Below are 26,790 nucleotides of genomic sequence, written 5' to 3'. Positions count from 1 at the left end.
TTAGTTCTATCAAGTTCATATTTATATCCAAAAACAGCGTTTTACTATGGCATTGATGTTGAGGAAATCGTTTCCCTCCAATAACCGGCAGTCAAGTCAGCGTCACAAATTAAATAATTAAAATTAGAAAACATTGGTAAAATATTATATTGTCATTTAAAGAATTATAGATTTACATCTCTTGAACGCAATCAACTTGCCAGATTTAAAAATAACCTTACTGGGAAATCACACTTTGCAATAATCTCAGCACTGCGCCCAGAAAAATACGCGTTGCTATACAGACTAGACGTCATGTTGGGGAGATCTAAAATCGAAAATACTATGTAAATAATCCATTACCTTTGATTCTCTTCATCAGATGTCACTTCCAGGTATCACAGGTCCATAACGAATGTAGTTTTGTTCAAAAAAGCTCATCATTTATGTCCAAAAATCTCCGTCTTGTTAGCACATGATCTAAGCCAGCCGGACTTCTCGTCATGAACGAGGGGAAAAAATATATTTACGTTCGTTCAAACATGTCAAACGTTGTATAGCATAAATCATTAGGGCCTTTTTTAACCAGAACATGAATAATATTCAAGGTGGACGAATGCATACTCTTTTATAACGTATTGGAACAAGGGTACCCAACATGAACTCGCGCGCCAGGTGTCTAATGGGACATCATCGTTCCATGGCTCTTGTTCGGTCAGATCTCCCTCCAGAAGACTCAAAACACTTTTTAAAGGCTGGTGACATCTAGTGGAAGCAATAGGAAGTGCCAAAATATTCCTCAGCCCCTGTGTTTTTCAATGGGATAGGTTTAAAGGTAATACAACACATCAGGTATCCACTTCCTGTCAGAAAATGTCTCGGGGTTTTGCCTGCCAAATGAGTTCTGTTATACTCACAGACACCATTCAAACAGTTTTAGAAAATTTAGGGTGTTTTCTATCCATATGTAATAAGTATATGCATATTCTAGTTACTGGGTAGGAGTGGTAACCAGATTAAATCGGGTATGTTTTTTATCCAGCCGTGTCAATACTGCCCTCTAGCCCTAACAGGTTAAGGAGAAGTATATCTTTAATTCTATGCATAACAGTTGTATATTTTATCAACGTTTATGATGAGCATTTCTGTAAATTGATATGCTCATTCACCAGAGGTTTTGGAGGCAAAACATTTCTGAACATTACATGCCAATGTAAAATGGGGTTTTTGGATATAAATATGAACTTTATCGAGCAAAACATACATATATTGTGTAACATGAAGTCCTATGAGTGCCATCTGATGAAGATCATCAAAGGTTAGTGATTAATTTTAGCTGTATTTCTGGTTTTTGTGACGCCTCTCCTTGCTTGGAAAATGGCTGTGTGGTTTTTCTTGTCTAGGTGGTGTCCTAACATAATCTAATGCTATGCTTTCGCTGTAAAGCGTTTTTGAAATCGGACACAGTGGTTGGATTAATGAGAAGTGTATCTTTAAAATGGTGTATAATACTTGTATGTGTGAGAAATTTGAATTATGAGATTTTTGTTGTTTTGAATTTGGCGCCCTGCTATTTCAATGGCTGTTGGCGAGGTGTGACGGTAGCGTCCCACCTACCCCAGAGAGGTTTTAACATGCCGGTACATACTGCTGTAATAACAAGCAAGCAAATTGTCAGCCAAAATATTGTGTAAGGTAACTTACTTGAAAAGAAATGTCTTTATTACATTGCTTAACATGTTCTTAACATTTGTCATAATTAGTTAAAGCAATGAATTTGTTTCGGCTCTCGTTGGACTTCGGCTGCATATTTTCCGCCATTTTCTTCAAATCTGAAAATGTTGTGAAGCTACGTCCATTTCATGAAGAATTGCATTATGGGCCCTAAAGTACTGCGTGTATACGTCGTATTTTGGCGAATTTAGTACGACATCCGGGAACTTTTGGCATACTAACTACATCAACGACATCATAACCGCCATCGATAAGAGACATTACTGTGCAGCCGTATTCATCGACCTGGCCAAGGCTTTCGACTCTGTCAATCACCACATTCTTATTGGAAAAATCGACAGCCTTGGTTTCTCAAATAATGGCCTTGCCTGGTTTACCAACTACTTCTCTGATAGAGTTCAGTGTGTCAAATCGGAGGGCCTGTTGTACGGGCCTCTGGCAGTCTATGGGGGTGCCACAGGGTTCAATTCTCGGGCCGACTCTCTTCTCTGTATACATCAATGATGTCGCTCTTGCTGCTGGTGAGTCTCTGATCCACCTCTACGCAGATGACACCATTCTGTATACTTCTGGCCCCTCTTTGGACACTGTGTTAACTAACCTCCAAACGAGCTTCAATGCCATACAACTCTCCTTCCATGGCTCCTTCCAAACTAAATGCATGCTATTCAATCGATCACTGCCCGCACCTGCTCGCCCGTCCAGCATCACATCACAGCAGCAGGTATATCTCACTGGTCACCCCCAAAGCCAACACCTAAAATTGCGACAAGGGCGATGCGCACACAATTTGATTGCAGAAACACCTCCCTGCTAATGCAGAAACCGCTAGTTATGGATGTAGTATATCTGCCTGGAGCAAAAATGGTGAGCAAGTGGCCTAAGCTGTGCCATTAGAGATTCTGGGTTCGAGTCCAAGCTCTGTTGCAGCCGGCCGCGACCGGGAGGCCCATGGGGCGACGCACAATTGGCCCACCGTCGTCCGGGTTAGGGGAGGGTTTGCCCGGCAGGGATATCCTTGTCTCATCGCGCACTAGCAACTCATGTGGCGGGCCGGGCGCAGTGCACACTGACCAGGTCGCCAGGTGTACGGTGTTTCCTCCGACACATTGGTGCTGCTGGCTTCCGGGTTGGATGGGCATTGTGTCAAGAAGCATCGCGGCTAGGTTGGGTTGTGTTTCGGAGGACGCATGGCTCTCGACCTTCGCCTCTCCAGAGTCCGTATGGGAGTTGCAGCGATGAGACAAGACTGTAAGTACCAATTGGGGAGAAAAAAGGGGTCAAAAAAATATATATATTTAAAAAATGGTGAGCAAAGATTAGTTTTCACAATGTATTCTGAATATTACAGCACTAGATCAGGAGTGCTACTCAAGGAAACTCACATTAAGCTCTGTGTCTATTCACTAATTCACCACCGTGGGGGAAACTCAGGGGAGTTCTCATAGGCTGACAGCAAATAAAGCCTCCGTTTCCAGGTTGATTATGATTATTATTATTATTATTTGACACTACTTTGGATTATAATTGTAAGGCTCGTTTGAATGTCCTGATTTAATATAATGTTTGTGTTATTGTCGAAAATGTACTACTTTATATTTAAAAACGACTTCAACCAGTAAAATGATCATTGGCCAGTTTACCATCAGCCTGACATCAGCCTGACAATGAGGTTTTGTCCACTAAGTGTATGCCAAAATGGTCTATAATCTCACCTAACAATAACATAGACCTACTGTAGGACCCATAACTTCACCTAACAACAACATAGACCTAGGACTATAAATCATTTAATATTTTAGGTGAAATAAGGAGACTAAAATGTCTTTGTCATGACAATTCATAACCTGATCACCAGATAATTTTGTGAATAATCCCACTAGGCTATTCTGTAATGTGTTGTCATTCTAAATGTCCTGAATAAAGGAAAATAGCTCTCTGTGTTGTACAATAGCCTATCCATCAAGGAACATTTCTCTACACATTATGAGCTAAGTATCTCCGTTTCCAAACGAGACCCTACTGTAAATCAAGTAGACAATAACACATTATAAATATCGATTTGTTTGGGATGTTGGATCCAACGTGGAGCACGGCATAACTGTCTTTACCGGTGTAATGAATGAAGAACTACATTTGACTGGCATGCAGAAAATTATTTCCTGGATCAGCTGATGATAGTTGAACATGTGACTGTAACTAAACAGCTACAGTATTAAGTATTATGCGTAATTATTTAAGAACCGCATTAATGACAGTATCCATTTGGGTGTTGTCAATAAAGTTAAGGTGACTCTCTGTTAGAACCATTGGATTTAGTAAACTGAAATGATTTAGGATTTCTGTGCCCATGAAAACTGTTTTCCCAGCGTAATATAAGGAGACAATAAATGTTACGTAGTTAGAGAGCATTTCAGAGATCTGAATACAAAAAACTGTCCCACAGCAAGATCCAGTATTTAAGTTAAAGTTCATCATATGACAAGCTTAACGTTATGACTATAACTACTGTTCCCTGAAGGAGGGAAACTAGGTACAACATACTATTAAATCCACACGTTATGACTATAACTACTGTTCCCTGAAGGAGGGGAACTAGGTACAACATACTATTAAATCCATGCCTCGCTGGGAGCCCCGCCTTCCACAGGTGATGAGCGTGAGACTCGGATATATTCCTTAAATGATTTAATCCTTAAATTTAATACCTCACTTCACCGACCCAGGAAGTGGCGGAGCCAAACAGGTGTTGTAACTCGTTCATAACTGGCACGCAGATCGGTAGAAATGGTAAGATAAATTGGCACTTCAAACGGAAATGGAAAAAGTTTGCCTATTTTACCAAAAACTTCAGGAGCATAACGTCAGAATTAACGAAGGCCAGCAGCAGGTGGGGAATTGGTTATTTTCTTCTGGTTATATTGACCTCTGGCTTCCTCAAGTCATTTGTGTGTCTTAATTATTTAATCAAACGCTTGAAGCATCAGTTCAGTTCAAGTTCTGCACATACAGTTGATTTTATTAAACACATGGGGTGTGTCCATATGGAAAAATACACGTCATAACATTTCAACCAATCAATTGGTAGAAAGAAAATAAAAAAAAATTAAAATCTGCCCTAGAACATACAACATACATGCAATCAGACCCCTTCCCTTTTTACACATTTGGTTATTATAAAAATGTTTTCTTTTTTCAATTATCAATTTTCAGACAATACCTCATAAAGACATCACAATACCCCAGAAAAGTGAGAAAAAAAGTTTATAAATGCTTGTATATATATATCTAGGTCATGCCAGTAGGCTACAGTAGGTTGTATCTCTCTAGGTCATGCCAGTAGGTTACAGTAGGTTGTGTCTCTCTAGGTCATGCCAGTAGGTTACAGTAGGTTGTATCTCTCTAGGTCATGCCAGTAGGTTACAGTAGGTTGTATCTCTCTAGGTCATGCCAGTAGGCTACAGTAGGTTGTATCTCTCTAGGTCATGCCAGTAGGTTACAGTAGGTTGTATCTCTCTAGGTCATGCCAGAAAGCTACAGTAGGTTGTAACTCTCTAGGTCATGCCAGTAGGTTACAGTAGGTTGTATCTCTCTAGGTCATGCCAGTAGGTTACAGTAGGTTGTATCTCTCTAGGTCATGCCAGTAGGCTACAGTAGGTTGTATCTCTCTAGATCATGCCAGTAGGTTACAGTAGGTTGTATCTCTCTAGGTCATGCCAGTAGGTTACAGTAGGTTGTATCTCTCTAGGTCATGCCAGTAGGCTACAGTAGGTTGTATCTCTCTAGGTCATGCCAGTAGGTTACAGTAGGTTGTATCTCTCTAGGTCATGCCAGTAGGTTACAGTAGGTTGTAACTCTCTAGGTCATGCCAGTAGGTTACAGTAGGTTGTATCTCTCTAGGTCATGCCAGTAGGTTACAGTAGGTTGTATCTCTCTAGGTCATGCCAGTAGGCTACAGTAGGTTGTATCTCTCTAGGTCATGCCAGTAGGTTACAGTAGGTTGTATCTCTCTAGGTCATGCCAGTAGGTTACAGTAGGTTGTATCTCTCTAGGTCATGCCAGTAACCTACAGTAGGTTGTAACTCTCTAGGTCATGCCAGTAGGTTACAGTAGGTTGTATCTCTCTAGGTCATGCCAGTAGGTTACAGTAGGTTGTATCTCTCTAGGTCATGCCAGTAGGTTACAGTAGATTGTATCTCTCTAGGTCATGCCAGTAGGCTACAGTAGGTTGTAGCTCTCTAGGTCATGCCAGTAGGCTACAGTAGGTTGTATCTCTCTAGGTCATGCCAGTAGGCAACATTATGTTGTATCTCTCTAGGTCATGCCAGTAGGCTACAGTAGGTTGTACTCGTCTAGGTCATGCCAGTAGGCTAAAGTAGGTTGTATCTCTCTAGGTCATGCCAGTAGGCTACAGTAGGTTGTATCTCTCTAGGTCATGCCAGTAGGTTACAGTAGGTTGTATCTCTCTAGGTCATGCCAGTAGGCTACAGTAGGTTGTAGCTCTCTAGGTCATGCCAGTAGGCTACAGTAGGTTGTATCTCTCTAGGTCATGCCAGTAGGCAACAGTATGTTGTATCTCTCTAGGTCATGCCAGTAGGCTACAGTAGGTTGTACTCGTCTAGGTCATGCCAGTAGGCTACAGTAGGTTGTATCTCTCTAGGTCATGCCAGTAGGTTACAGTAGGTTGTATCTCTCTAGGTCATGCCAGTAGGCTACAGTAGGTTGTACCTCTCTAGGTCATGCCAGTAGGCTACAGTAGGTTGTATCTCTCTAGGTCATGCCAGTAGCTTACAGCAGGTTGTAATTCTCTAGGTCATGCCAGTAGGTTACAGTAGGTTGTATCTCTCTAGGTCATGCCAGTAGGTTACAGTAGGTTGTAACTCTAGGTCATGCCAGTAGGTTACAGTAGGTTGTATCTCTAGGTCATGCCAGTAGGTTACAGTAGGTTGTATCTCTCTAGGTCATGCCAGTAGGTTACAGTAGGTTGAACCTCTCTAGGTCATGCCAGTAGGTTACAGTAGGTTGTATCTCTCTAGGTCATGCCAGTAGGCTACAGTAGGTTGTATCTCTCTAGGTCATGCCAGTAGGTTACAGTAGGTTGTATCTCTCTAGGTCATGCCAGTAGGTTACAGTAGGTTGTATCTCTCTAGGTCATGCCAGTAGGTTACAGTAGGTTGTATCTCTCTAGGTCATGCCAGTAGGTTGTAACTCTCTAGGTCATGCCAGTAGGTTACAGTAGGTTGTATCTCTCTAGGTCATGCCAGTAGGTTACAGTAGGTTGTATCTCTAGGTCATGCCAATAGGTTACAGTAGATTGTATCTCTCTAGGTCATGCCAGTAGGCTACAGTAGGTTGTATCTCTCTAGGTCATGCCAGTAGGTTACAGTAGGTTGTATCTCTGTAGGTCATGCCAGTAGGTAACAGTAGGTTGTAACTCTCTAGGACATGCCAGTATGTTACAGTAGGTTGTAACTCTCTAGGTCATGCCAGTAGGCTACAGTAGGTTGTATCTCTCTAGGTCATGCCAGTAGGTTGTATCTCTCTAGGTCATGCCAGTAGGCTACAGTAGGTTGTAACTCTCTAGGTCATGCCAGTAGGTTACAGTAGGTTGTATCTCTCTAGGTCATGCCAGTAGGTTGTATCTCTGTAGGTCATGCCAGTAGATTACAGTAGGTTGTATCTCTCTAGGTCATGCCAGTAGGTTACAGTAGGTTGTATCTCTCTAGGTCATGCCAGTAGGTTACAGTAGGTTGTATCTCTCTAGGTCATGCCAGTAGGTTACAGTTGGTTGTATCCAAGTGGAAACAATTATCAACCCAATGTGGAAAGTGTTGAATTTGGTCAACAACAAAATTAATGGCTTATTTGCTACGTGAGGTTTACTTGATCTAACAGAAGTTTCGTAATGATTAAGTTGTTACGTGGACACGTGACATACCGACAACTTTGATAAAACACTATAGGAGTTGTCTCCAGATCGCTATGCATATTCATGCTAGTAGCTTAGCATCTCTCTCCATTGAATACAGGCGGTTGACGACATAGAATATAAACAATAGATTACAATAATAAGTTGTATCCACCAATCCAAAGACAGGATAGGTGAGCGCGAGACAACCCACAGTGCTGCTTTGTGGACCACGACTCCCCTTGTCAGGACGGAGAGACATCTTGTCAGTATATCCATAATCTTTGGTGTAGCCAACCCAACTCTCACATGGCTCTATTGGGGGTCACGGTGTGTAGTAAAACATCACTACATTAAAATCACTACATGCCGTGGCCCCCAGTCTGCGGTCAGCAGATAGACCCTCCTCAAATATATATGTTAAGTCACTTTTTGGAAACGGAACGTCGTCCGATTCTAGACATATCAGTCATCATCCCAGGGCCCTCCGTTGAAGAGGTATTGACGAGCCAACTCCGAATATCCAAAGTTAAAAACTAATTGAAGGCGGTACTTACTGGTGTTACTCAGATCTCCTATCTCCTCCTCTTCATCTTTCAATGTGACAGTAATCTCTCCTTCCTTCTTCACTCCAAACACTGCAACCTCCTCCTCTTTCACAGTAACATCCTCCTCTTTCCCTTCCTCATCTTCTTTCACATCCTCCTCTTCTTTCACTCTGAACGCGTCTTTCTCTTCTTTCACTGAAACTTCTTTCTCTTATTCTTTCACAGTAACAGCCTCACCCTCTACTTCTTGTTTTACTGTAACATCCTCCTCTTTCACGACAATGTTCAGCCCCAGAGCTTCTTTCTCCGTCCAGCAGACCTCCTCTTCTTTAACAGGAGGGGAGTAGTTTAGGGAGCTCATGTTCGGGGATGTTAGCTAGCTAGCTATCATTAGCGACTAGGCTAATGCTAACTTAACCAGCCAGCTACTATAGCTGACTAATAAAAAATAACGTAATATTAAATTAAATAGGTTAACAAGTAGATACGACAGAAGTGTGTCTAAAACACAGTAGCTAATATAGACTGAAAGCGTATAAATAGCTTGATTCTTTCGGCTATGTTGGCTAGCAAGCTACCGAGGTGGTTGACGAGCTGTTTATGAAGAACCGTCCACTAGATTATACGTCACGCTGCAGCATCGCCTGAAAGACGCACATCGCCGTCTGCTGACTGGAGGGAAACGCAGTTGAGGATCAGATTTTATTTTCAGACAAAGATTATTTTACATGGATTTAATTAAATAATACTATTATATTGAGACATACAAAGACAGGGATGTGTTGGTTGATTAGTGAGAATAAAACATGTTTACCACAGAACATTTAAGGCAGTTTCATTCAGTCAAAGAACATATAAATAAGAAGCCAGCTACTGTAGGTCTATACTGCTCCTACATGGTGTAACAATACATCATGTAGATGTATATAATGAACAGACTAGGTCTATACTGCTCCTACATGGTGTAACAATACATCATGTAGATGTATATAATGAACAGACTAGGTCTATACTGCTCCTACATGGTGTAACAATACAGCATGTAGATGTATATAATGAACAGACTAGGTCTATACTGCTCCTACATGGTGTAACAATACATCATGTAGATGTATATAATGAACAGACTAGGTCTATACTGCTCCTACATGGTGTAACAATACATCATGTAGATGTATATAATGAACAGACTAGGTCTATACTGCTCCTACATGGTGTAACAATACATCATGTAGATGAATATAATGAACAGACTAGGTCTATACTGCTCCTACATGGACTAACAATACATCATGTAGATGTATATAATGAACAGACTAGGTCTATACTGCTCCTACATGGTGTAACAATACAGTGCATTCAGAAAGTATTCAGACCCCTTCACTTTTTCCACATTTTGTTACATTACAGCCTTATTCTAAAATGATTAACACTACCGTTCAAAAGGTTGGAGTCACTTAGAAATGTTCTTGTTTTTGAAAGAAAAACACTTTTTTTGTCCATTAAAATAACATCAAATTGATCTGAAATACAGTGTAGACATTGTTAATGTTGTAAATGACTATTGTAGCTGGAAACAGCTGATTGTTTATGGAATATCTACATAGGCGTACAGAGGCCCATTATCAGCAACCATCACTCCTGTGTTCCAATGGCACGTTGTGTTAGCTAATCCAAGTTTATCATTTTAAAAGGCTAATTGATCATTAGAAAACCCTTTTGCAATTATGTTAGCACAGCTGAAAACTGTTGTGCTGATTTAACAAAGCTTTTGTAAACAGTGTTGTTGCATAACAATCAGGCAGTAGAACAACAATAATCATCACCCTCTTGACCAATCTTCCCTCCCCTTAACATTGGGTTGATTCAGACCCTGTCAGTGTACCAGGTGGACATTGGGTTGATTCAGACCCTGTCAGTGTACCAGGTGGACATTGGGTTGATTCAGACCCTGCCAGTGTACCAGGTGGACATTGGGTTAGATTCAGACCCTGTCAGTGTACCAGGTGGACATTGGGTTTGATTCAGACCCTGTCAGTGTACCAGGTGGACATTGGGTTTGATTCAGACCCTGTCAGTGTACCAGGTGGACATTGGGTTGATTCAGACACTGTCAGTGTACCAGGTGGACATTGGGTTTGATTCAGTCCCTGTCAGTGTACCAGGTGGACATTGGGTTTGATTCAGACCCTGTCAGTGTACCAGGTGGACATTGGGTTTGATTCAGACCCTGCCAGTGTACCAGGTGGACATTGGGTTTGATTCAGACCCTGTCAGTGTACCAGGTGGACATGGGTTTGATTCAGACCCTGCCAGCATGGCCAGAAATGTATTCCAAGGTCAGTAACTTATAACCACAGAACCACCCCAGACCTTTCATGCATGACTAAAAACACCTAACTATTAGATTTACTGCCATGGTCTAGTATGTCACCGCATCAGACACCAGTCACAATGCTGGCTGAGGTACGAGTAAAACATGACATATTATTTCCTAACCATTCACAATGCTGGCTGAGGTACGAGTAAAACATGACATATTATTTCCTAACCATTCACAATGCTGGCTGAGGTACGAGTAAAACATGACATATTATGTCCTAACCATTCACAATGCTGGCTGAGGTACGAGTAAAACATGACATATTATTTCCTAACCATTCACAATGCTGGCTGAGGTACGTGTAAAACATGACATGTTATTTCCTAACCATTCACAATGCTGGCTGAGGTACGAGTAAAACATGACATATTATTTCCTAACCATTCACAATGCTGGCTGAGGTACGAGTAAAACATGACATATTATTTCCTAACCATTCACAATGCTGGCTGAGGTACGAGTAAAACATGACATATTATTTCCTAACCATTCACAATGCTGGCTGAGGTACGAGTAAAACATGACATATTATTTCCTAACCATTCACAATGCTGGCTGAGGTACGAGTAAATTATGACATATTATTTTCTAACATTTCACAATCCTGGCTGAGGTACGAATACTTCAGTAAATAAATTTGCAAAAATGTAAAAAAAACAGTTTTTGGTTTGTCATTATGGGGTATTGTGTGTAGATTGATGAGGGGAAAAATTATGACATTTTAGAATACGGCTGTAACGTAACAAAATGTGGAAAAAGTGAAGGGGTCTGAATACTTAACGAATGCACTGTATACCACTGGCAGAATTTTCTACCACTGCAGAGTTTTCTACCACTGCAGAGTTTTCTATCATTGGCAGTTTTGTACACAGTCATGTGATACGTGGTATAGAAAAGTCCAATCTTAGGAGAGTACATGGGAGGCACTATACTGTGTATCTGCAGGTGTCTATCTGGTCAAAACCACTGATACAGGAGCCCCTCCACCCTCTGGTGGGATGGATCATGTCTACAGAGAAACCTAGATTCAAATACTTAGATGTGTGTGTATTGGGTCTATGTTGTGAAATTGTTAGATATTACTTGTTAGATATTACTGCACTGTCGCAGCTAGAAACACAAGCATTTCGCTACACCCGCAATAATATCTGCTAAACACGTGTATGTGACCAATAAAATGTGATTTGATTTGAAATAAACGTCCTATTTATCAAAGGTGCTTTTGGCTGGAGTCAAAATGACTCCAAAGGATTTTAATTTGTTAAAAGTCCATATTGATACAGAAACACTAAACCATGATATAGATTTATTAAGAACAAGTTGATTGACAAAGTCATGAAAATTTGGAAGAATTGAATAAAATACATTTTGGCTATGATAAAAGATATTCCTCTGGGATCAAAATGATCCATGTCAGAAGTATGGTTCAACGCAAATATGTAGTGGGTGTAAAGTTTGTTTTAAATTCTCACTCATTAAACACGAATCAATCAACACATGCTTCTATTTGAACGACTTAATATAATATTCAACTTTTATGAAATAAATGAAAAATAAACGTTTGGTTCCTCAACTGCGTTGCCCAGTACAGTCAGCAGATGGCGATGTGCGTCTTTTAGGTTCAGGCGATGCTGCCAGTGTGACGTATAATCTAGTGGACGGGACGCTCCTTCAACAACAACAGCTAGTCAGACACCTCGGTAGCATTCTAGCAAACATAGCTACAACATTCACGCTCTTTACACTGGTTTTGGTGTATATTAGTCGCAGTGTTTTAAACACACTTCTGTCGTATGTACTTGTTGGCCCGTTTAATTTTATATTTACGTTGTTTGTCAGCTAGCTGGTTTGCTAAGTTAGCTTAGAACTAGGCTAGTCGCTAATGCTAGCTAGCTAACATCCCCGACCATGAGTTCACTAAGCTACTCTCCTCCTGCTAAAGAAGCGGAGGTCTGCTGGATGGAGAAAGAAGCTCTAGTGAAAGAGGAGGAAGAGGATATCACACCACAAAAACAAGTAGAGGGTGAGGCTGTTACAGTGAAAGAAGAAGAGAAAGACGTTTCAGTGAAAGAAGAGGAAGACGCGTTCAGAGTGAAAGAGGAGGAGGGGGAGATTACTGTCACATTGAAAGAGGAGAAGGAGGTAGAAGAGGAGGTTGGAGATCTGTTTAACACCAGTAAGTACCGTCTCTGCAGTCGTTGAACCGTCTCTGCAGTAAAGGGGTTCTACACTTTAATGTTGTTCTGTAGGAATGGCTGAAGCTACACTGTAACGTGTAGAACATCAAGAGTGGACCATCAACAAAACGTTAACAATTGATCAAATGCATCCAATGACAATGCCTGAAATACTGTAGTCCTCAATATCTCCTATTAGATTAGCCCAAGATGTTCTCTTAAAGGGGCAATCAGCAGTTGTTACATCCATTTAGGGACTTATACATTAATGATATGTACCCATCTGTTTCTTGAATAAATCACTTATAAATGCCTCATGAGCTTAGTTCAACTGTCGAACCCCATCAGAACCCAAAATATAAGCTTTTTTTACTCTTTTTTTACTATGTTTGTCAGTAAATATAAACAAACACTGTATATCCTCAAAACATGGTTAAAACTATAATGTTGATATCATGGATGGTTACATTTCTCCAGCCCCATCCCTCAGCTTTTTACTGAAACGGGCAGGGAGTTCGCTTTGTTATTGTTTCTACTGCTGATTGCTGCCCCCGTTACTCCTCAAGGTCCAAGGACTGTATGTTATTTTCAGAGGTAGACTGGCTCTGTTCAGGTAAAATAGTCAAATAATCCATCTAAATGTGAATTGATTCTCAATTGCAATACGTTTCTAGAAACATAAATTGCTGTAGTTTCATATCACATCAAAATAATTTCACACAATACTTAAATATCACATCAAAATAATTTCACATATACTTTCATATCAATTCAGAATAATTTCACACAATATTTAAATATCACATCAAAATAATTTCACATAATACTTTCCGGACTAGTCTCCCAGTCCCTGCTGCTGAAAAACATCCCCACAGCATGATGCTGCCACCACCATGCTTCACCGTAGGGATGGTGCCAGGTTTCCTCCAGACCTGACTCTTGGCATTCAGGTCAATGAGTTCAATCTTGGTTTCATTAAGCCAGAGAATCTTGTTTCTCATGGTCTTAGAGTCCTTAAGGTGCCTTTTGTCAAACTCCAAGCAGGCTGTCATATGCCTTATACTGAGGAGTGGCTTCTGTCTGGCCACTACCATAAAGGTCTGATTGGTGGAGTGCTGCAGAGATGGTTGTCCTTCTGGAAGGTTCTCCCATCTCCACAGAGGAACTCTGGAGCTCTGTCAGAGTGACCATCAGGTTTGTGGTCACCTCCCTGACCGAGGCCCTTCTCCCCCAATTGCTCAGTTTGGCCTGGTGACCAGCTCTAGGAAGAGTATTCCATTTAAGAATGATGGAGGTCACTGTGTTCTTGGGGACCTTCAATGCTGCAGAATTTGTTTTTGGTACCGTTCCCCAGATCTGTGCCTCGACACAAGCTTGTCCTGGAGCTCTACGGACAGTTCCTTCGACCTCATGGCTTGGTTTTTGCTCTGACATGCACTGTCAACTCTGGGACGTTATATAGACAGGTGTGTGCCTTCCAAATCATATCCAATCAATTGAATTTACCACAGGTGGACTCCGAACAACTTGTAGATACATCTCAAGGATGATTAATGGAAACAAGATGCACCTGAAAGCAATTTTGAGTCTCATAGCAAAGGGTCTGAATACTTAAGTAAATAAGGTATTTCTGTTTTTTACCTGTTTTAACTTTGTCATTATGTCATTATGGGCTATTGATGACACCCCTCTGAAACAAGATAGCCTAACCATCAGAAAAACCTCTTCCTTAGCCTACTCCTCCCGCTGCTGCTTGCCTTCGTACATTCTGATGTTCTGCTCCTAAAGTTTCTGGTAATAGGCTACACCAGCAGTCGTTATGCTCCTATAGTTTCTGGTAATAGGCTACACCAGCAGTCGTTAAGCTATAGTTTCTGGTAATAGTCTACACCAGCAGTCGTTATGCTCCTATAGTTTCTGGTAATAGGCTACACCAGCAGTCGTTATGCTCCTATAGTTTCTGGTAATAGGCTACACCAGCAGTCGTTAAGCTATAGTTTCTGGTAATAGTCTACACCAGCAGTCGTTATGCTCCTATAGTTTCTGGTAATAGTCTACACCGGCAGTCGTTATGCTCCTATAGTTTCTGGTAATAGGCTACACCAGCAGTCGTTATGCTCCTATAGTTTCTGGTAATAGGCTACACCAGCAGTCGTTATCATCAAATCAAATTTATTTATATAGCCCTTTGTACATCAGCTGAAATCTCAAAGTGCTGTACAGAAACCCAGCCTAAAACCCCAAACAGCAAGCAATGCATGTGAAAGAAGCACGGTGGCTAGGAAAAACTCCCTAGGAAAAACTCCCTAGAAAGGCCAAAAACCTAGGAAGAAACCTAGAGAGGAACCAGGCTATGAGGGGTGGCCAGTCCTCTTCTGGCTGTGCCGGGTGGATATTATAACAGAACATGGTCAAGATGTTAAAATGTTCATAAATGACCAGCATGGTCAAATAATAATAATCATAGTAGTTGCCGAGGGTGCAACAAGCACGTCCGGTGAACAGGTCAGGGTTCCATAGCCACAGGCAGAACAGTTGAAACTGGAGCAGCAGCATGGCCAGGTGGACTGGGGACAGCAAGGAGTCATCATGCCAGGTAGTTCTGAGGCATGGTCCTAGGGCTCAGGTCCTCCGAGAGAAAGAAAGAAAGAGAGAATTAGAGAGAGCATATTTACATTCACACAGGACACCGGATAAGACAAGAGAATACTCCAGATGTAACAGACTGACCCTAGCCCCCCGACACATAAACTACTGCAGCATAAATACTGGAGGCTGAGACAGGAGGGATCAGAAGACACTGTGGCCCCATCCGATGATACCCCCGGACAGGGCCAAACAGGCAGGATATAACCCCACCCACTTTGCCAAAGCACAGCCGCCACACCACTAGAGGGATGTCTACAACCACCAACTTACCGTCCGAAGACAAGGCCGAGTATAGCCCACAAAGCTCCTATAGTTTCTGGTAATAGGCTACACCAGCAGTTGTTATGCTCCTATAGTTTCTGGTAATAGGCTACACCAGCAGTCGTTATGCTCCTATAGTTTCTGGTAATAGGCTACACCAGCAGTTGTTATGCTCCTATAGTTTCTGGTAATAGGCTACACCAGCAGTTGTTATGCTCCTATAGTTTCTGGTAATAGACTACACCAGCAGTCGTTATGCTCCTATAGTTTCTGGTAATAGGCTACACCAGCAGTCGTTATGCTCCTACAGTTTCTCGTAATAGGCTACACCAGCAGTCGTTATGCTCCTATAGTTTCTGGTAATAGGCTACACCAGCAGTCATTATGCTCCTATAGTTTCTGGTAATAGGCTACACCAGCAGTCGTTGTGCTCCAATAGTTTCTGGTAATAGACTACACCAGCAGTCGTTATGCTCCTATAGTTTCTGGTAATAGGCTACACCAGCAGTCGTTGTGCTCCAATAGTTTCTGGTAATAGACTACACCAGCAGTCGTTATGCTCCTATAGTTTCTGGTAATAGGCTACACCAGCAGTCGTTGTGCTCCAATAGTTTCTGGTAATAGGCTACACCAGCAGTCGTTATGCTCCTATAGTTTCTGGTAATAGGCTACACCAGCAGTCGTTGTGCTCCAATAGTTTCTGGTAATAGGCTACACCAGCAGTCGTTGTGCTCCTATAGTTTCTGGTAATAGGCTACACCAGCAGTCGTTATGCTCCTATAGTTTCTGGTAATAGACTACACCAGCAGTCAGCAACCTTTTCCATTTGGTGCCAATTTATCTGACCATTTCTACTGATCTGGTGCCAGTTATGATTTTCATATTTTCATTTTCGTGGAACAGTTTCATTTTAATTCCTAATAGTCTCTCAAAATCATTGTCTGTGATTAATCTACATTCTATCTAAATCTAAATATAAATTATACAAATCTAAAAGTAACTTTTATTGCCAACTATGTAAAAATAGCCAACAAATAAAAACATTGCAGACTGCAGTTAGAAAATATCCTGATCAAAATAAATACCTTATAAATCACATTGGCTGCACATGGCCTGTCTACAATGATTTTGAAACATTGTATCTACTATCAACTGGGTAGCCTGAAACTGAAGAATGCAAGCTTGCAACATTGTATAAAATATTCTGGGCCCACAGAGTTTCCTGCGCCAGTGAGTTTGGGACAGACACAGCTGTAGGCTATTAGACTAATCCTACTTCTATATGTGTAATTAGGTGTGCGTCCTTACTCAACATTGACAGGAGTGTTTCAAACAAAAGACAATTAATAAATTGACAACTGAAGCATCTTGTGGGGTCAGGTCTGGGTGGTCTGCCAGGGGCCGTTTCATTTAGTATCTGTTTGGGTCAGTTGAGGAATGATTGTATTGTCCCATAGTATTTTGTACCGAAGTTGACCGACTGAAAGGGAGTGTAACTTTATGACTATAATTACTGTTCCCTGAAGGAGGGAAATGAGGTACAACACCTGTTTGGCCCCACCCCTTCCTGGGTCGGTGAAGAGCGATATTAAATTGAATATGACCTAAGGCTCGTATTTCTGTGTTTATTATATTATAATTAAGTCTATGATTTGATATTTGATAGAGCAGTCTGACTGAGCGATGGTAGGCAGCAGCAGGCTCGTAAGCATTCATTCAAACAGCACTTTCCTGCGTTTGCCAGCAGCTCTTAGCAATGCTTGAAGCACAGCGCTGTTTATGACATCAAGCCTATCAACTCCTGAGATTAGGCTGGCAATACTAAAGTGCCTATAAGAACATCCAATAGTCAAAGGTGTATAAAATACAAATGGTATAGAGAGAAATAGTCCTATAATTCCTATAATAACTGCAACCTAAAACTTCTTACCTGGGAATATTGAAGACTCATGTTAAAAGGAACCACCAGCTTCCATATGTTCCCATGTTCTGAGCGAGGAACTTAAACGTTAGCTTTCTTACATGGCACATATTGCACTTTTACTTTCTTCTCCAACAGTGTTTTTGCACTATGGAACATGTTTCATTATTTATTTAAACCAACTGGAACATGTTTCATTATTTATTTGAGACTAAATTGATTTTATTGATGTATTATATTAAGTTCAAATAAATGTGTTAATTCAGTATTGTTGTAATTGTCATTATTACAAATATATATTTAAAATCGGCCGATTTAATCGGTATGTTTTTTTTGGGGGGGTCATCCAATAATCGGTATCGGCGTTGAAAAATCATAATCGGTCGACCTCTACTATGTTATTGTTTGTTAAACACTTACTGTTCAAACCCTCATTGTCAGGCTGATGTTAAAGCTAGCCAAGGAGCATTTTACTGGTTGAAGTGTTTTTTAAGTATAAAGCAGTTGATTTGCGACAATAACACAAACATATTAAGCAGGAGATTCAAACGAGCCCTACAATTCTAATCCAAAAGTAATGTGAAATGCACTCATAAGCAACCTGTAAATGGAGGCTATTTTTGCTGTCAGCCTCTGAGAACTCCCCTGAGTTTTCCCCCACGGTGGTGAATTAGTGAGTAGACACAGAGCTTAATGTGAGTTTCCTTGAGTAGCACTCCTGATCTTGTCCTGATATGCGCTGTAATATTCAGAATACATTGTGAAAAACTAAAATCTTTGCGCACTATTTTTTGCTCCAGGCAGATATACTACATCCATAACTAGTGGTTTCCTCATTACCAGATATACTACATCCATAACTAGTGGTTTCCTCATTACCAGATATACTACATCCATAACTAGTGGTTTCCTCATTACCAGATATACTACATCCATAACTGGTGGTCCATAACTAGTGGTTTCCTCATTACCAGATATACTACATCCATAACTAGTGGTTTCCTCATTACCAGATATACTACATCCATAACTAGTGGTTTCCTCATTACCAGATATACTACATCCATAACTAGTGGTTTCCTCATTACCAGATATACTACATCCATAACTAGTGGTTTCCTCATTACCAGATATACTACATCCATAACTAGTGGTTTCCTCATTACCAGATATACTACATCCATAACTAGCTGTTTCCTCATTACCAGATATAGTACATCCATAACTAGTGGTTTCCTCATTACCAGATATACTACATCCATAACTAGTGGTTTCCTCATTACCAGATATACTACATCCATAACTAGTGGTTTCCTCATTACCAGATATACTACATCCATAACTGGTGGTCCATAACTAGTGGTTTCCTCATTACCAGATATACTACATCCATAACTAGTGGTTTCCTCATTACCAGATATACTACATCCATAACTAGTGGTTTCCTCATTACCAGATATACTACATCCATAACTAGTGGTTTCCTCATTACCAGATATACTACATCCATAACTAGTGGTTTCCTCATTACCAGATATACTACATCCATAACTAGTGGTTTCCTCATTACCAGATATACTACATCCATAACTAGTGGTTTCCTCATTACCAGATATACTACATCCATAACTAGTGGTTTCCTCATTACCAGATATACTACATCCATAACTAGCTGTTTCCTCATTACCAGATATAGTACATCCATAACTAGTGGTTTCCTCATTACCAGATATAGTACATCCATAACTAGTGGTTTCCTCATTACCAGATATACTACATCCATAACTAGTGGTTTCCTCATTAGCAGATATACTACATCCATAACTAGTGGTTTCCTCATTAGCAGATATACTACATCCATAACTAGTGGTTTCCTCATTAGCAGATATAGTACATCCATAACTAGTGGTTTCCTCATTACCAGATATACTACATCCATAACTAGTGGTTTCCTCATTACCAGATATACTACATCCATAACTAGTGGTTTCCTCATTACCAGATATACTACATCCATAACTAGTGGTTTCCTCATTACCAGATATACTACATCCATAACTAGTGGTTTCCTCATTACCAGATATACTACATCCATAACTAGTGGTTTCCTCATTACCAGATATACTACATCCATAACTAGTGGTTTCCTCATCACCAGATATACTACATCCATAACTAGTGGTTTCCTCATTAGCAGATATACTACATCCATAACTATCGTTTTCCTTATTAGCAGATATACTACATCCATAACTAGTGGTTTCCTCATTACCAGATATACTACATCCATAACTAGTGGTTTCCTCATTACCAGATATACTACATCCATAACTAGTGGTTTCTTCATTACCAGATATACTACATCCATAACTAGTGGTTTCCTCATTACCAGATATACTACATCCATAACTAGTGGTTTCCTCATTACCAGATATACTACATCCATAACTAGTGGTTTCCTCATTACCAGATATACTACATCCATAACTAGTGGTTTCCTCATTACCAGATATACTACATCCATAACTAGTGGTTTCCTCATTAGCAGATATACTACATCCATAACTAGTGGTTTCCTCATTACCAGATATACTACATCCATAACTAGTGGTTTCCTCATTACCAGATATACTACATCCATAACTAGTGGTTTCTTCATTACCAGATATACTACATCCATAACTAGTGGTTTCCTCATTACCAAATATACTACATCCATAACTAGTGGTTTCCTCATTACCAGATATACTACATCCATAACTAGTGGTTTCCTCATTACCAGATATACTACATCCATAACTAGTGGTTTCCTCATTACCAGATATACTACATCCATAACTAGTGGTTTCCTCATTACCAGATATACTACATCCATAACTAGTGGTTTCCTCATTAGCAGATATACTACATCCATAACTAGTGGTTTCCTCATTACCAGATATACTACATCCATAACTAGTGGTTTCCTCATTAGCAGATATACTACATCCATAACTAGTGGTTTCCTCATTAGCAGATATACTACATCCATAACTAGTGGTTTCCTCATTAGCAGATATACTACATCCATAACTAGTGGTTTCCTCATTACCAGATATACTACATCCATAACTAGTGGTTTCCTCATTACCAGATATACTACATCCATAACTAGTGGTTTCCTCATTACCAGATATACTACATCCATAACTAGTGGTTTCCTCATTACCAGATATACTACATCCATAACTAGTGGTTTCCTCATTACCAGATATACTACATCCATAACTAGTGGTTTCCTCATTACCAGATATACTACATCCATAACTAGTGGTTTCCTCATTACCAGATATACTACATCCATAACTAGTGGTTTCCTCATTACCAGATATACTACATCCATAACTAGTGGTTTCCTCATTACCAGATATACTACATCCATAACTAGTGGTTTCCTCATTACCAGATATACTACATCCATAACTAGTGGTTTCCTCATTACCAGATATACTACATCCATAACTAGTGGTTTCCTCATTACCAGATATACTACATCCATAACTAGTGGTTTCCTCATTACCAGATATACTACATCCATAACTAGTGGTTTCCTCATTACCAGATATACTACATCCATAACTAGTGGTTTCCTCATTACCAGATATACTACATCCATAACTAGTGGTTTCCTCATTACCAGATATACTACATCCATAACTAGTGGTTTCTTCATTACCAGATATACTACATCCATAACTAGTGGTTTCCTCATTACCAAATATACTACATCCATAACTAGTGGTTTCCTCATTAGCAGATATACTACATCCATAACTAGTGGTTTCCTCATTACCAGATACACTACATCCATAACTAGTGGTTTCCTCATTACCAGATATACTACATCCATAACTAGTGGTTTCCTCATTACCAGATATACTACATCCATAACTAGCGGTTTCCTCATTTGCAGATATACTACATCCATAACTAGTGGTTTCCTCATTAGCAAGGAGGTGTTTCTGCAATCAAATTGCATGTGCATTGACCTCGTGCCGCAATTTTAGCAAACACAGAAAGGGGCCAATATTGGAGACCAAAAGTCATCTGGCACACTGCTTAGAGTTTCAACAACTTTAAAAACTTTTCTAGTTACTACTAGTGTGAAAACAAGACAAAATATGATTGTTGCTAAGTTGACTGTCTTAATTTTCAAATATTTTAACAGACGTCAATTGTTGTACAACTTCATGGGTACGCTCTGGGCATCACCTTTTACCTTAAATAAACAGTGGATTTCTGCTGTTGTGGACCTTTAACCATCTGCCTGACTTTGTTCTCACAGGAGAGAGACGGGACTATTGGGATCCTGGGGATCCTCAACAACATCATGATGCTGACGAGGCAGAGAAGAGTCTCTCCAGATCAGAACTCCTCAAGAAACACCAGCGAGTTCACACAGGAGAGAAATCTCACTGCTGCTCTGACTGTGGGAAAAGATTCAACTCTTCACTAGGCCTTAAAATACATCAAAGAATTCACACTGGAGAGAAATCTTATGGCTGTGATCAATGTGGGAAGAGTTTTATTCGGCTACAAACTCTGAAATCACACCAGAGGATACACACAGGAGAGAAACCTTTTGGCTGTGATCAATGTGGGAAGGGTTTTACTCAGCTAAACAGCCTGATAGTACACCAGCGGACACACACAGGAGAGAAACCTTATGGCTGTAATCAATGTGGGAAAAGTTTTACGACATCTAGCTATCTAACTATACACAAGAGAACACACACAGGAGAGAAACCATATAGCTGTAATCAATGTGGGAAGAGTTTTACTCAGCTAAACAGCCTGATAGTACACCAGCGGACACACACAGGAGAGAAACCTTATGTCTGTGATCAATGTGTAAAGAGTTTTAGTACGTTTGGCTGTCTGACTATACACCAGAGAACACACACAGGACAGAAACCTTATAGCTGTGATCAGTGTGGGAAGAGATACTCTGATAAAAGATCTCTGATCAAACATCAGAAACTACATGAAGGAGTTGTTTCATGATATCAGTGAAATAATGTCACAATGTAGAATGTTTTAACATTGTAGTAGGAGTATTTTAATAACGTCAGAATGTAGAACCCTAAACGTTTGTTGTTCAATTGATTTTAGCCTTAGGGGGAAAAATCCAGGCTCTGAAATGGAAGAGTTACTATTTATGTGATTTAACAAAAAGTGACTAACAAAAAAAGAGTTGTGTTACACTTACCACGTTGGTGACCCACTGGAATCACAATGCAACACTTCAAAATGTAGCTAGCTGTTTTTTACAAATTGTCCTCTAACCAGTGATGTACACATTATTCCCATATTCCATGTGGTTTTTGAGCTGTTAGTTTTAACAGGACGTGCAACCTCATCTCCCTCCTCTCGCACAATTGATTTCAACATGATATCGATGAGTGATGACAAATAAGTGTTGTGTTCCTTTGTTCAGCGACCCCTAAATGTAAATGCATCACTGTTGCCCTGCTTTTAGAATATCAGGGTTAATTCTCAGATGTGCCAACCCAAGTGTACTAGAGCATGACATTGGGGACTGGGCCCCGATCCAACAACATGCCTATCTAGTGAACACTGAAAAGAGAGAGAAGCTCTGCAATGAGGTGGAAAGTTACTACGGATATTGCAGGAGTTTCCTCTTGAAATCAGACATGTCTGTGGTCAGGACAACTTGGTTGCTGATTGTCTCAAGGGTGGGCAGTTAAAACGTTTTGTGTTTTGCGTTTAGCCAGTCCGTTGCCATGGATCACAATTTATTTTGACTGCACGTTTTTCCGTATTGGAGATGAGTTTTGTTTGGGCTCGTTCCAAGGAGACGAGAGTTCTAGAAGCTAGTGAGTTTTAGGAAGAGGAGAGTTCTAGAATCTAGTGAGTTTTAGGAAGACGAGAGTTCTAGAAGCTAGTGAGTTTTAGGAAGACGAGTGTTCTAGAAGCTAGTGGGATTTAGGATTCTATAGAAAGAAAAAGGAGAAACTAATAATACTATTGTATATTATTATTTAGAAATACGTGTTTTTTCTTGTTTTTAATTGTTGACATCCAGTAGACACCATGTTTATATTGGTGAAGGTGAAGCATTGTAGTTGATTATAATGTGAAATGTAAGTTGTTTTCTGTTGGTGGTGAGCAAATTTGTCCAAAAGAAATATAGGATATATTTGTTATCTTAAGGGGGAAGGTGTTACAGGCTTTGGTTTTTCCATTTATGTTTTGAGGTTGGACTTTAAGACGTCTAGCTCGTTAGCACGTCTAGCTCGTTAGCACGTCTAGCTCGTTAGCACGTAGGACGCACTGATTGGTGTCACCTCATTAGTCAGTATGTGTTACACCTGTGCTGGCTTGTCCATCTCGTTATGGTTGAATATAACATCCAATTGTTAATATTGTAATCAATTAATTTTCCTTAGAATGCTCATTAGTCTTTCAGTTGTTATTCTTCATTTTTTTTATCCTCTTATGTTTGTGGTAAATATTGCTGTTTATTTTCATTGTTTTTTTGTTTTCTTTTCCCTGTGAAGCCATTGTGTTTCATCCATGTCTGAAATGTGCTGTATAAATAAAGCTTGATTTGAACATATAAAACTAATGAACCCAATGACTGACAATCAACAGACTTTTGCAAAACTAATGAAGAAATATGTGCAAAAGCAACACGTATCTTGGTCCATCTTAGTATGAAAAACAGTATATCTTCCACTATGTCAAAATAGTGCTGGTATGTAAGTTTAAGTATCACTTTTCAACCAACCCAGTTCATTTGTTGAAAATGAAAAATGTTGAAATCAACAATATGTTAAAGGATTCAACTACTGGAAACTGAAACAAACAAATGGATCAAACAGATCAATCCTACTGGATATTGGGTTTGATTCAGACCCTGCCAGCATGGCCAGAGATGTAACTTATAACCACAGAACCACCCCAGACCTTTCATGCCTAAAAACACCTAAGTATTAGATTTACTGCCATGGTCTAGTATGTCACTGCATCAGACACCATTCACAATGCTGGCTGAGGTACTCGTAAAACATGACGTATTATTTCCTAACCATTCACAATGCTGGCTGAGGTACGAGTAAAACATGACATTATTTCCTAACCATTCACAATGCTGGCTGAGGTACGAGTAAAACATGACATATTATTTCCTAACCATTCACAATGCTGGCTGAGGTACGAGTAAAACATGACATATTATTTCCTAACATTTCACAATCCTGGCTGAGGTACGAATACTTCAGTAAATAAATTTGCAAAAATGTAAAAAAAACTGTTTTTGGTTTGTCATTATGGGGTATTGTGATGTCATTATGGGGTATTGTGTGTAGATTGATGAGGGGAAAAATTATGACATTTTAGAATACGGCTGTAATGTAACAAAATGTGGAAAAGTGAAGGGGTCTGAATACTTTACGAATGCACTGTATACCACTGGCAGAGTTTTCTACCGCTGGCAGTTTTGTACACAGTCACGTGATACATGGTATAGAAAGGTCCAATCTTAGGAGAGTACATGGGAGGCACTATACTGTGTATCTGCAGGTGTCTATCTGGTCAAAACCACTGATACAGGTGCCCCTCCACCATCTGGTGGGATGGATCATGTCTACAGAGAAACTTAGATTCAAATACTTAGATGTGTGTGTATTGGGTCTATGTTGTGAAATTGTTAGATATTACTTGTTAGATATTACTGCACCGTCTGAGATAGAAACACAAGCATTTCGCTACACCCGTAGTAACATCTGCTAAACATGTGTATGTGACCAATAAAATGTGATTTTGATTTGAAATAAACGTCCTATTTATCAAAGGTGCTTTTGTCTGGGGTCAAAATGACTCCAAAGGATTTGAATTTGTTAAAAGTCCATATTGATACAGAAACACTAAACCATGATATAGATTTATTAAGAACCAGGTGATTGACAAAGTCATGAATAAAATACATTTTGGCTATGATAAAAGATATGCCTCTGGGGTCAAAATGATCCATGTCAGAAGTATGGTTCAATGAAAATATGTAGTGGGTGTAAAGTTTGTTTTAAATTCTCACTCATTAAAAACGAATCAATCAACACATGCTTCTCTTTGAACGACTTAATATAATATTAAACTTTCCTGAAATAAATGAAAAATAAACGTTTGGTTCCTCAACTGCGTTGCCCAGTCCAGTCAGCAGATGGCGATGTGCGTCTTTTAGGTTCAGGCGATGCTGCCAGTGTGACGTATAATCTAGTGGACGGGAGGCTCCTTCAACAACAACAGCTAGTCAGACACCTCGGTAGCTTTCTAGCAAACATAGCTACAACATTCACGCTCTTTACACTGGTTTGGTGTATATTAGTCGCTGTGTATTAAACACACTTCTGTCGTATGTACTTGTTGGCCCATTTAATTATATATTTACGTTGTTTGTCAGCTAGCTGGTTTGCTAAGTTAGCTTAGAACTAGGCTAGTCGCTAATGCTAACTAGCTAACATACCGACCATGAGTTCACTAAGCTACTCTCCTCCTGTTAAAGAGGAGGTCTGCTGGACGGAGAAAGAAGCTCTTGTGAAAGAGGAGGAGGAAGAGAAAGATGTTACAATACAAAAACAAGTGGAGGGTGAAGCTGTTACAGTGAAAGAAGAAGAGAAAGACGTTTCAGTGAAAGAAGAGGACGACTCTTTCAGAGTGAAAGAGGAGGAGGATGTTACAGTAAAAGAAGAGGAGGATGCAGTTTTTGGAGTGAAAGAGGAGGAGGGGGAGATGACTGTCACATTGGAGGAAGAAGAGGAGGTTGGAGATCTGTTTAACACCAGTAAGTACCGTCTCTGCAGTCGTTGAACCAATATGCAGTAAAGGGGTTCTACACTTTAATGTTGTTCTGTAGGAATGGCTGAAGCTTCACTGTAACGTGTAGAACATCAAGAGTGGACCATCAACAAAACGTTAACAATTGATCAAATGCATCCAATGACAATGCCTGAAATACTGTAGTCCTCAATATCTCCTATTAGATTAGCCCAAGATGTTCTCTTAAAGGGGCAATCAGCAGTTGTTACATCCATTTGGGGACTTATACATTAATGATATGTACCCATCTGTTTCTTGAATAAATCACTTATAAATGCCTCATGAGCTTAGTTGAACTGTCGAACCCCCATCAGAACCCAAAATATAAGTTTCTTTTACTCCAATGTTTGTCA

The 26,790-nt window shown here is 40.0% G+C and overlaps 3 protein-coding genes across 3 annotated transcripts in view; 2 read left to right on the top strand and 1 right to left on the bottom strand.

Moving 5' to 3' along the window:
- LOC145875972 (uncharacterized) overlaps positions 1–11,406 on the bottom strand; it is a 115,906-nt gene extending 104,500 nt beyond the window's left edge. The window contains exons 1-2 of the mRNA XM_082971740.1: positions 11,349–11,406; positions 8,179–8,379 (exon numbers count right to left, since the gene is read on the bottom strand). Coding sequence (XP_082827866.1) covers positions 8,179–8,379; positions 11,349–11,406 — 259 coding nt within the window. The remainder of the gene's footprint in view (positions 1–8,178; positions 8,380–11,348) is intronic.
- LOC145875960 (uncharacterized) overlaps positions 1–26,790 on the top strand; it is a 220,933-nt gene that overhangs the window by 142,588 nt on the left and 51,555 nt on the right. The gene's annotated exons all lie outside the window — the stretch shown is intronic.
- Positions 12,220–24,196, top strand: LOC145875959 (uncharacterized). The gene is made up of 2 exons (XM_082971731.1): positions 12,220–12,728; positions 21,885–24,196. Exons 1-2 carry the CDS (start codon positions 12,461–12,463, stop codon positions 22,601–22,603), a joined length of 987 nt encoding a protein of 328 aa, XP_082827857.1. The 5' UTR covers positions 12,220–12,460; the 3' UTR covers positions 22,604–24,196.

This window comes from Salmo salar, unplaced genomic scaffold, assembly GCF_965601325.2.
Source record: "Salmo salar unplaced genomic scaffold, fSalSal1 ptg000408l, whole genome shotgun sequence".
In the NCBI taxonomy this organism is placed as follows: Eukaryota; Metazoa; Chordata; class Actinopteri; order Salmoniformes; family Salmonidae; genus Salmo; species Salmo salar.
Note: the sequence above shows the minus strand (reverse complement) of the source record. Positions and strands in the feature narration are given on the sequence as shown.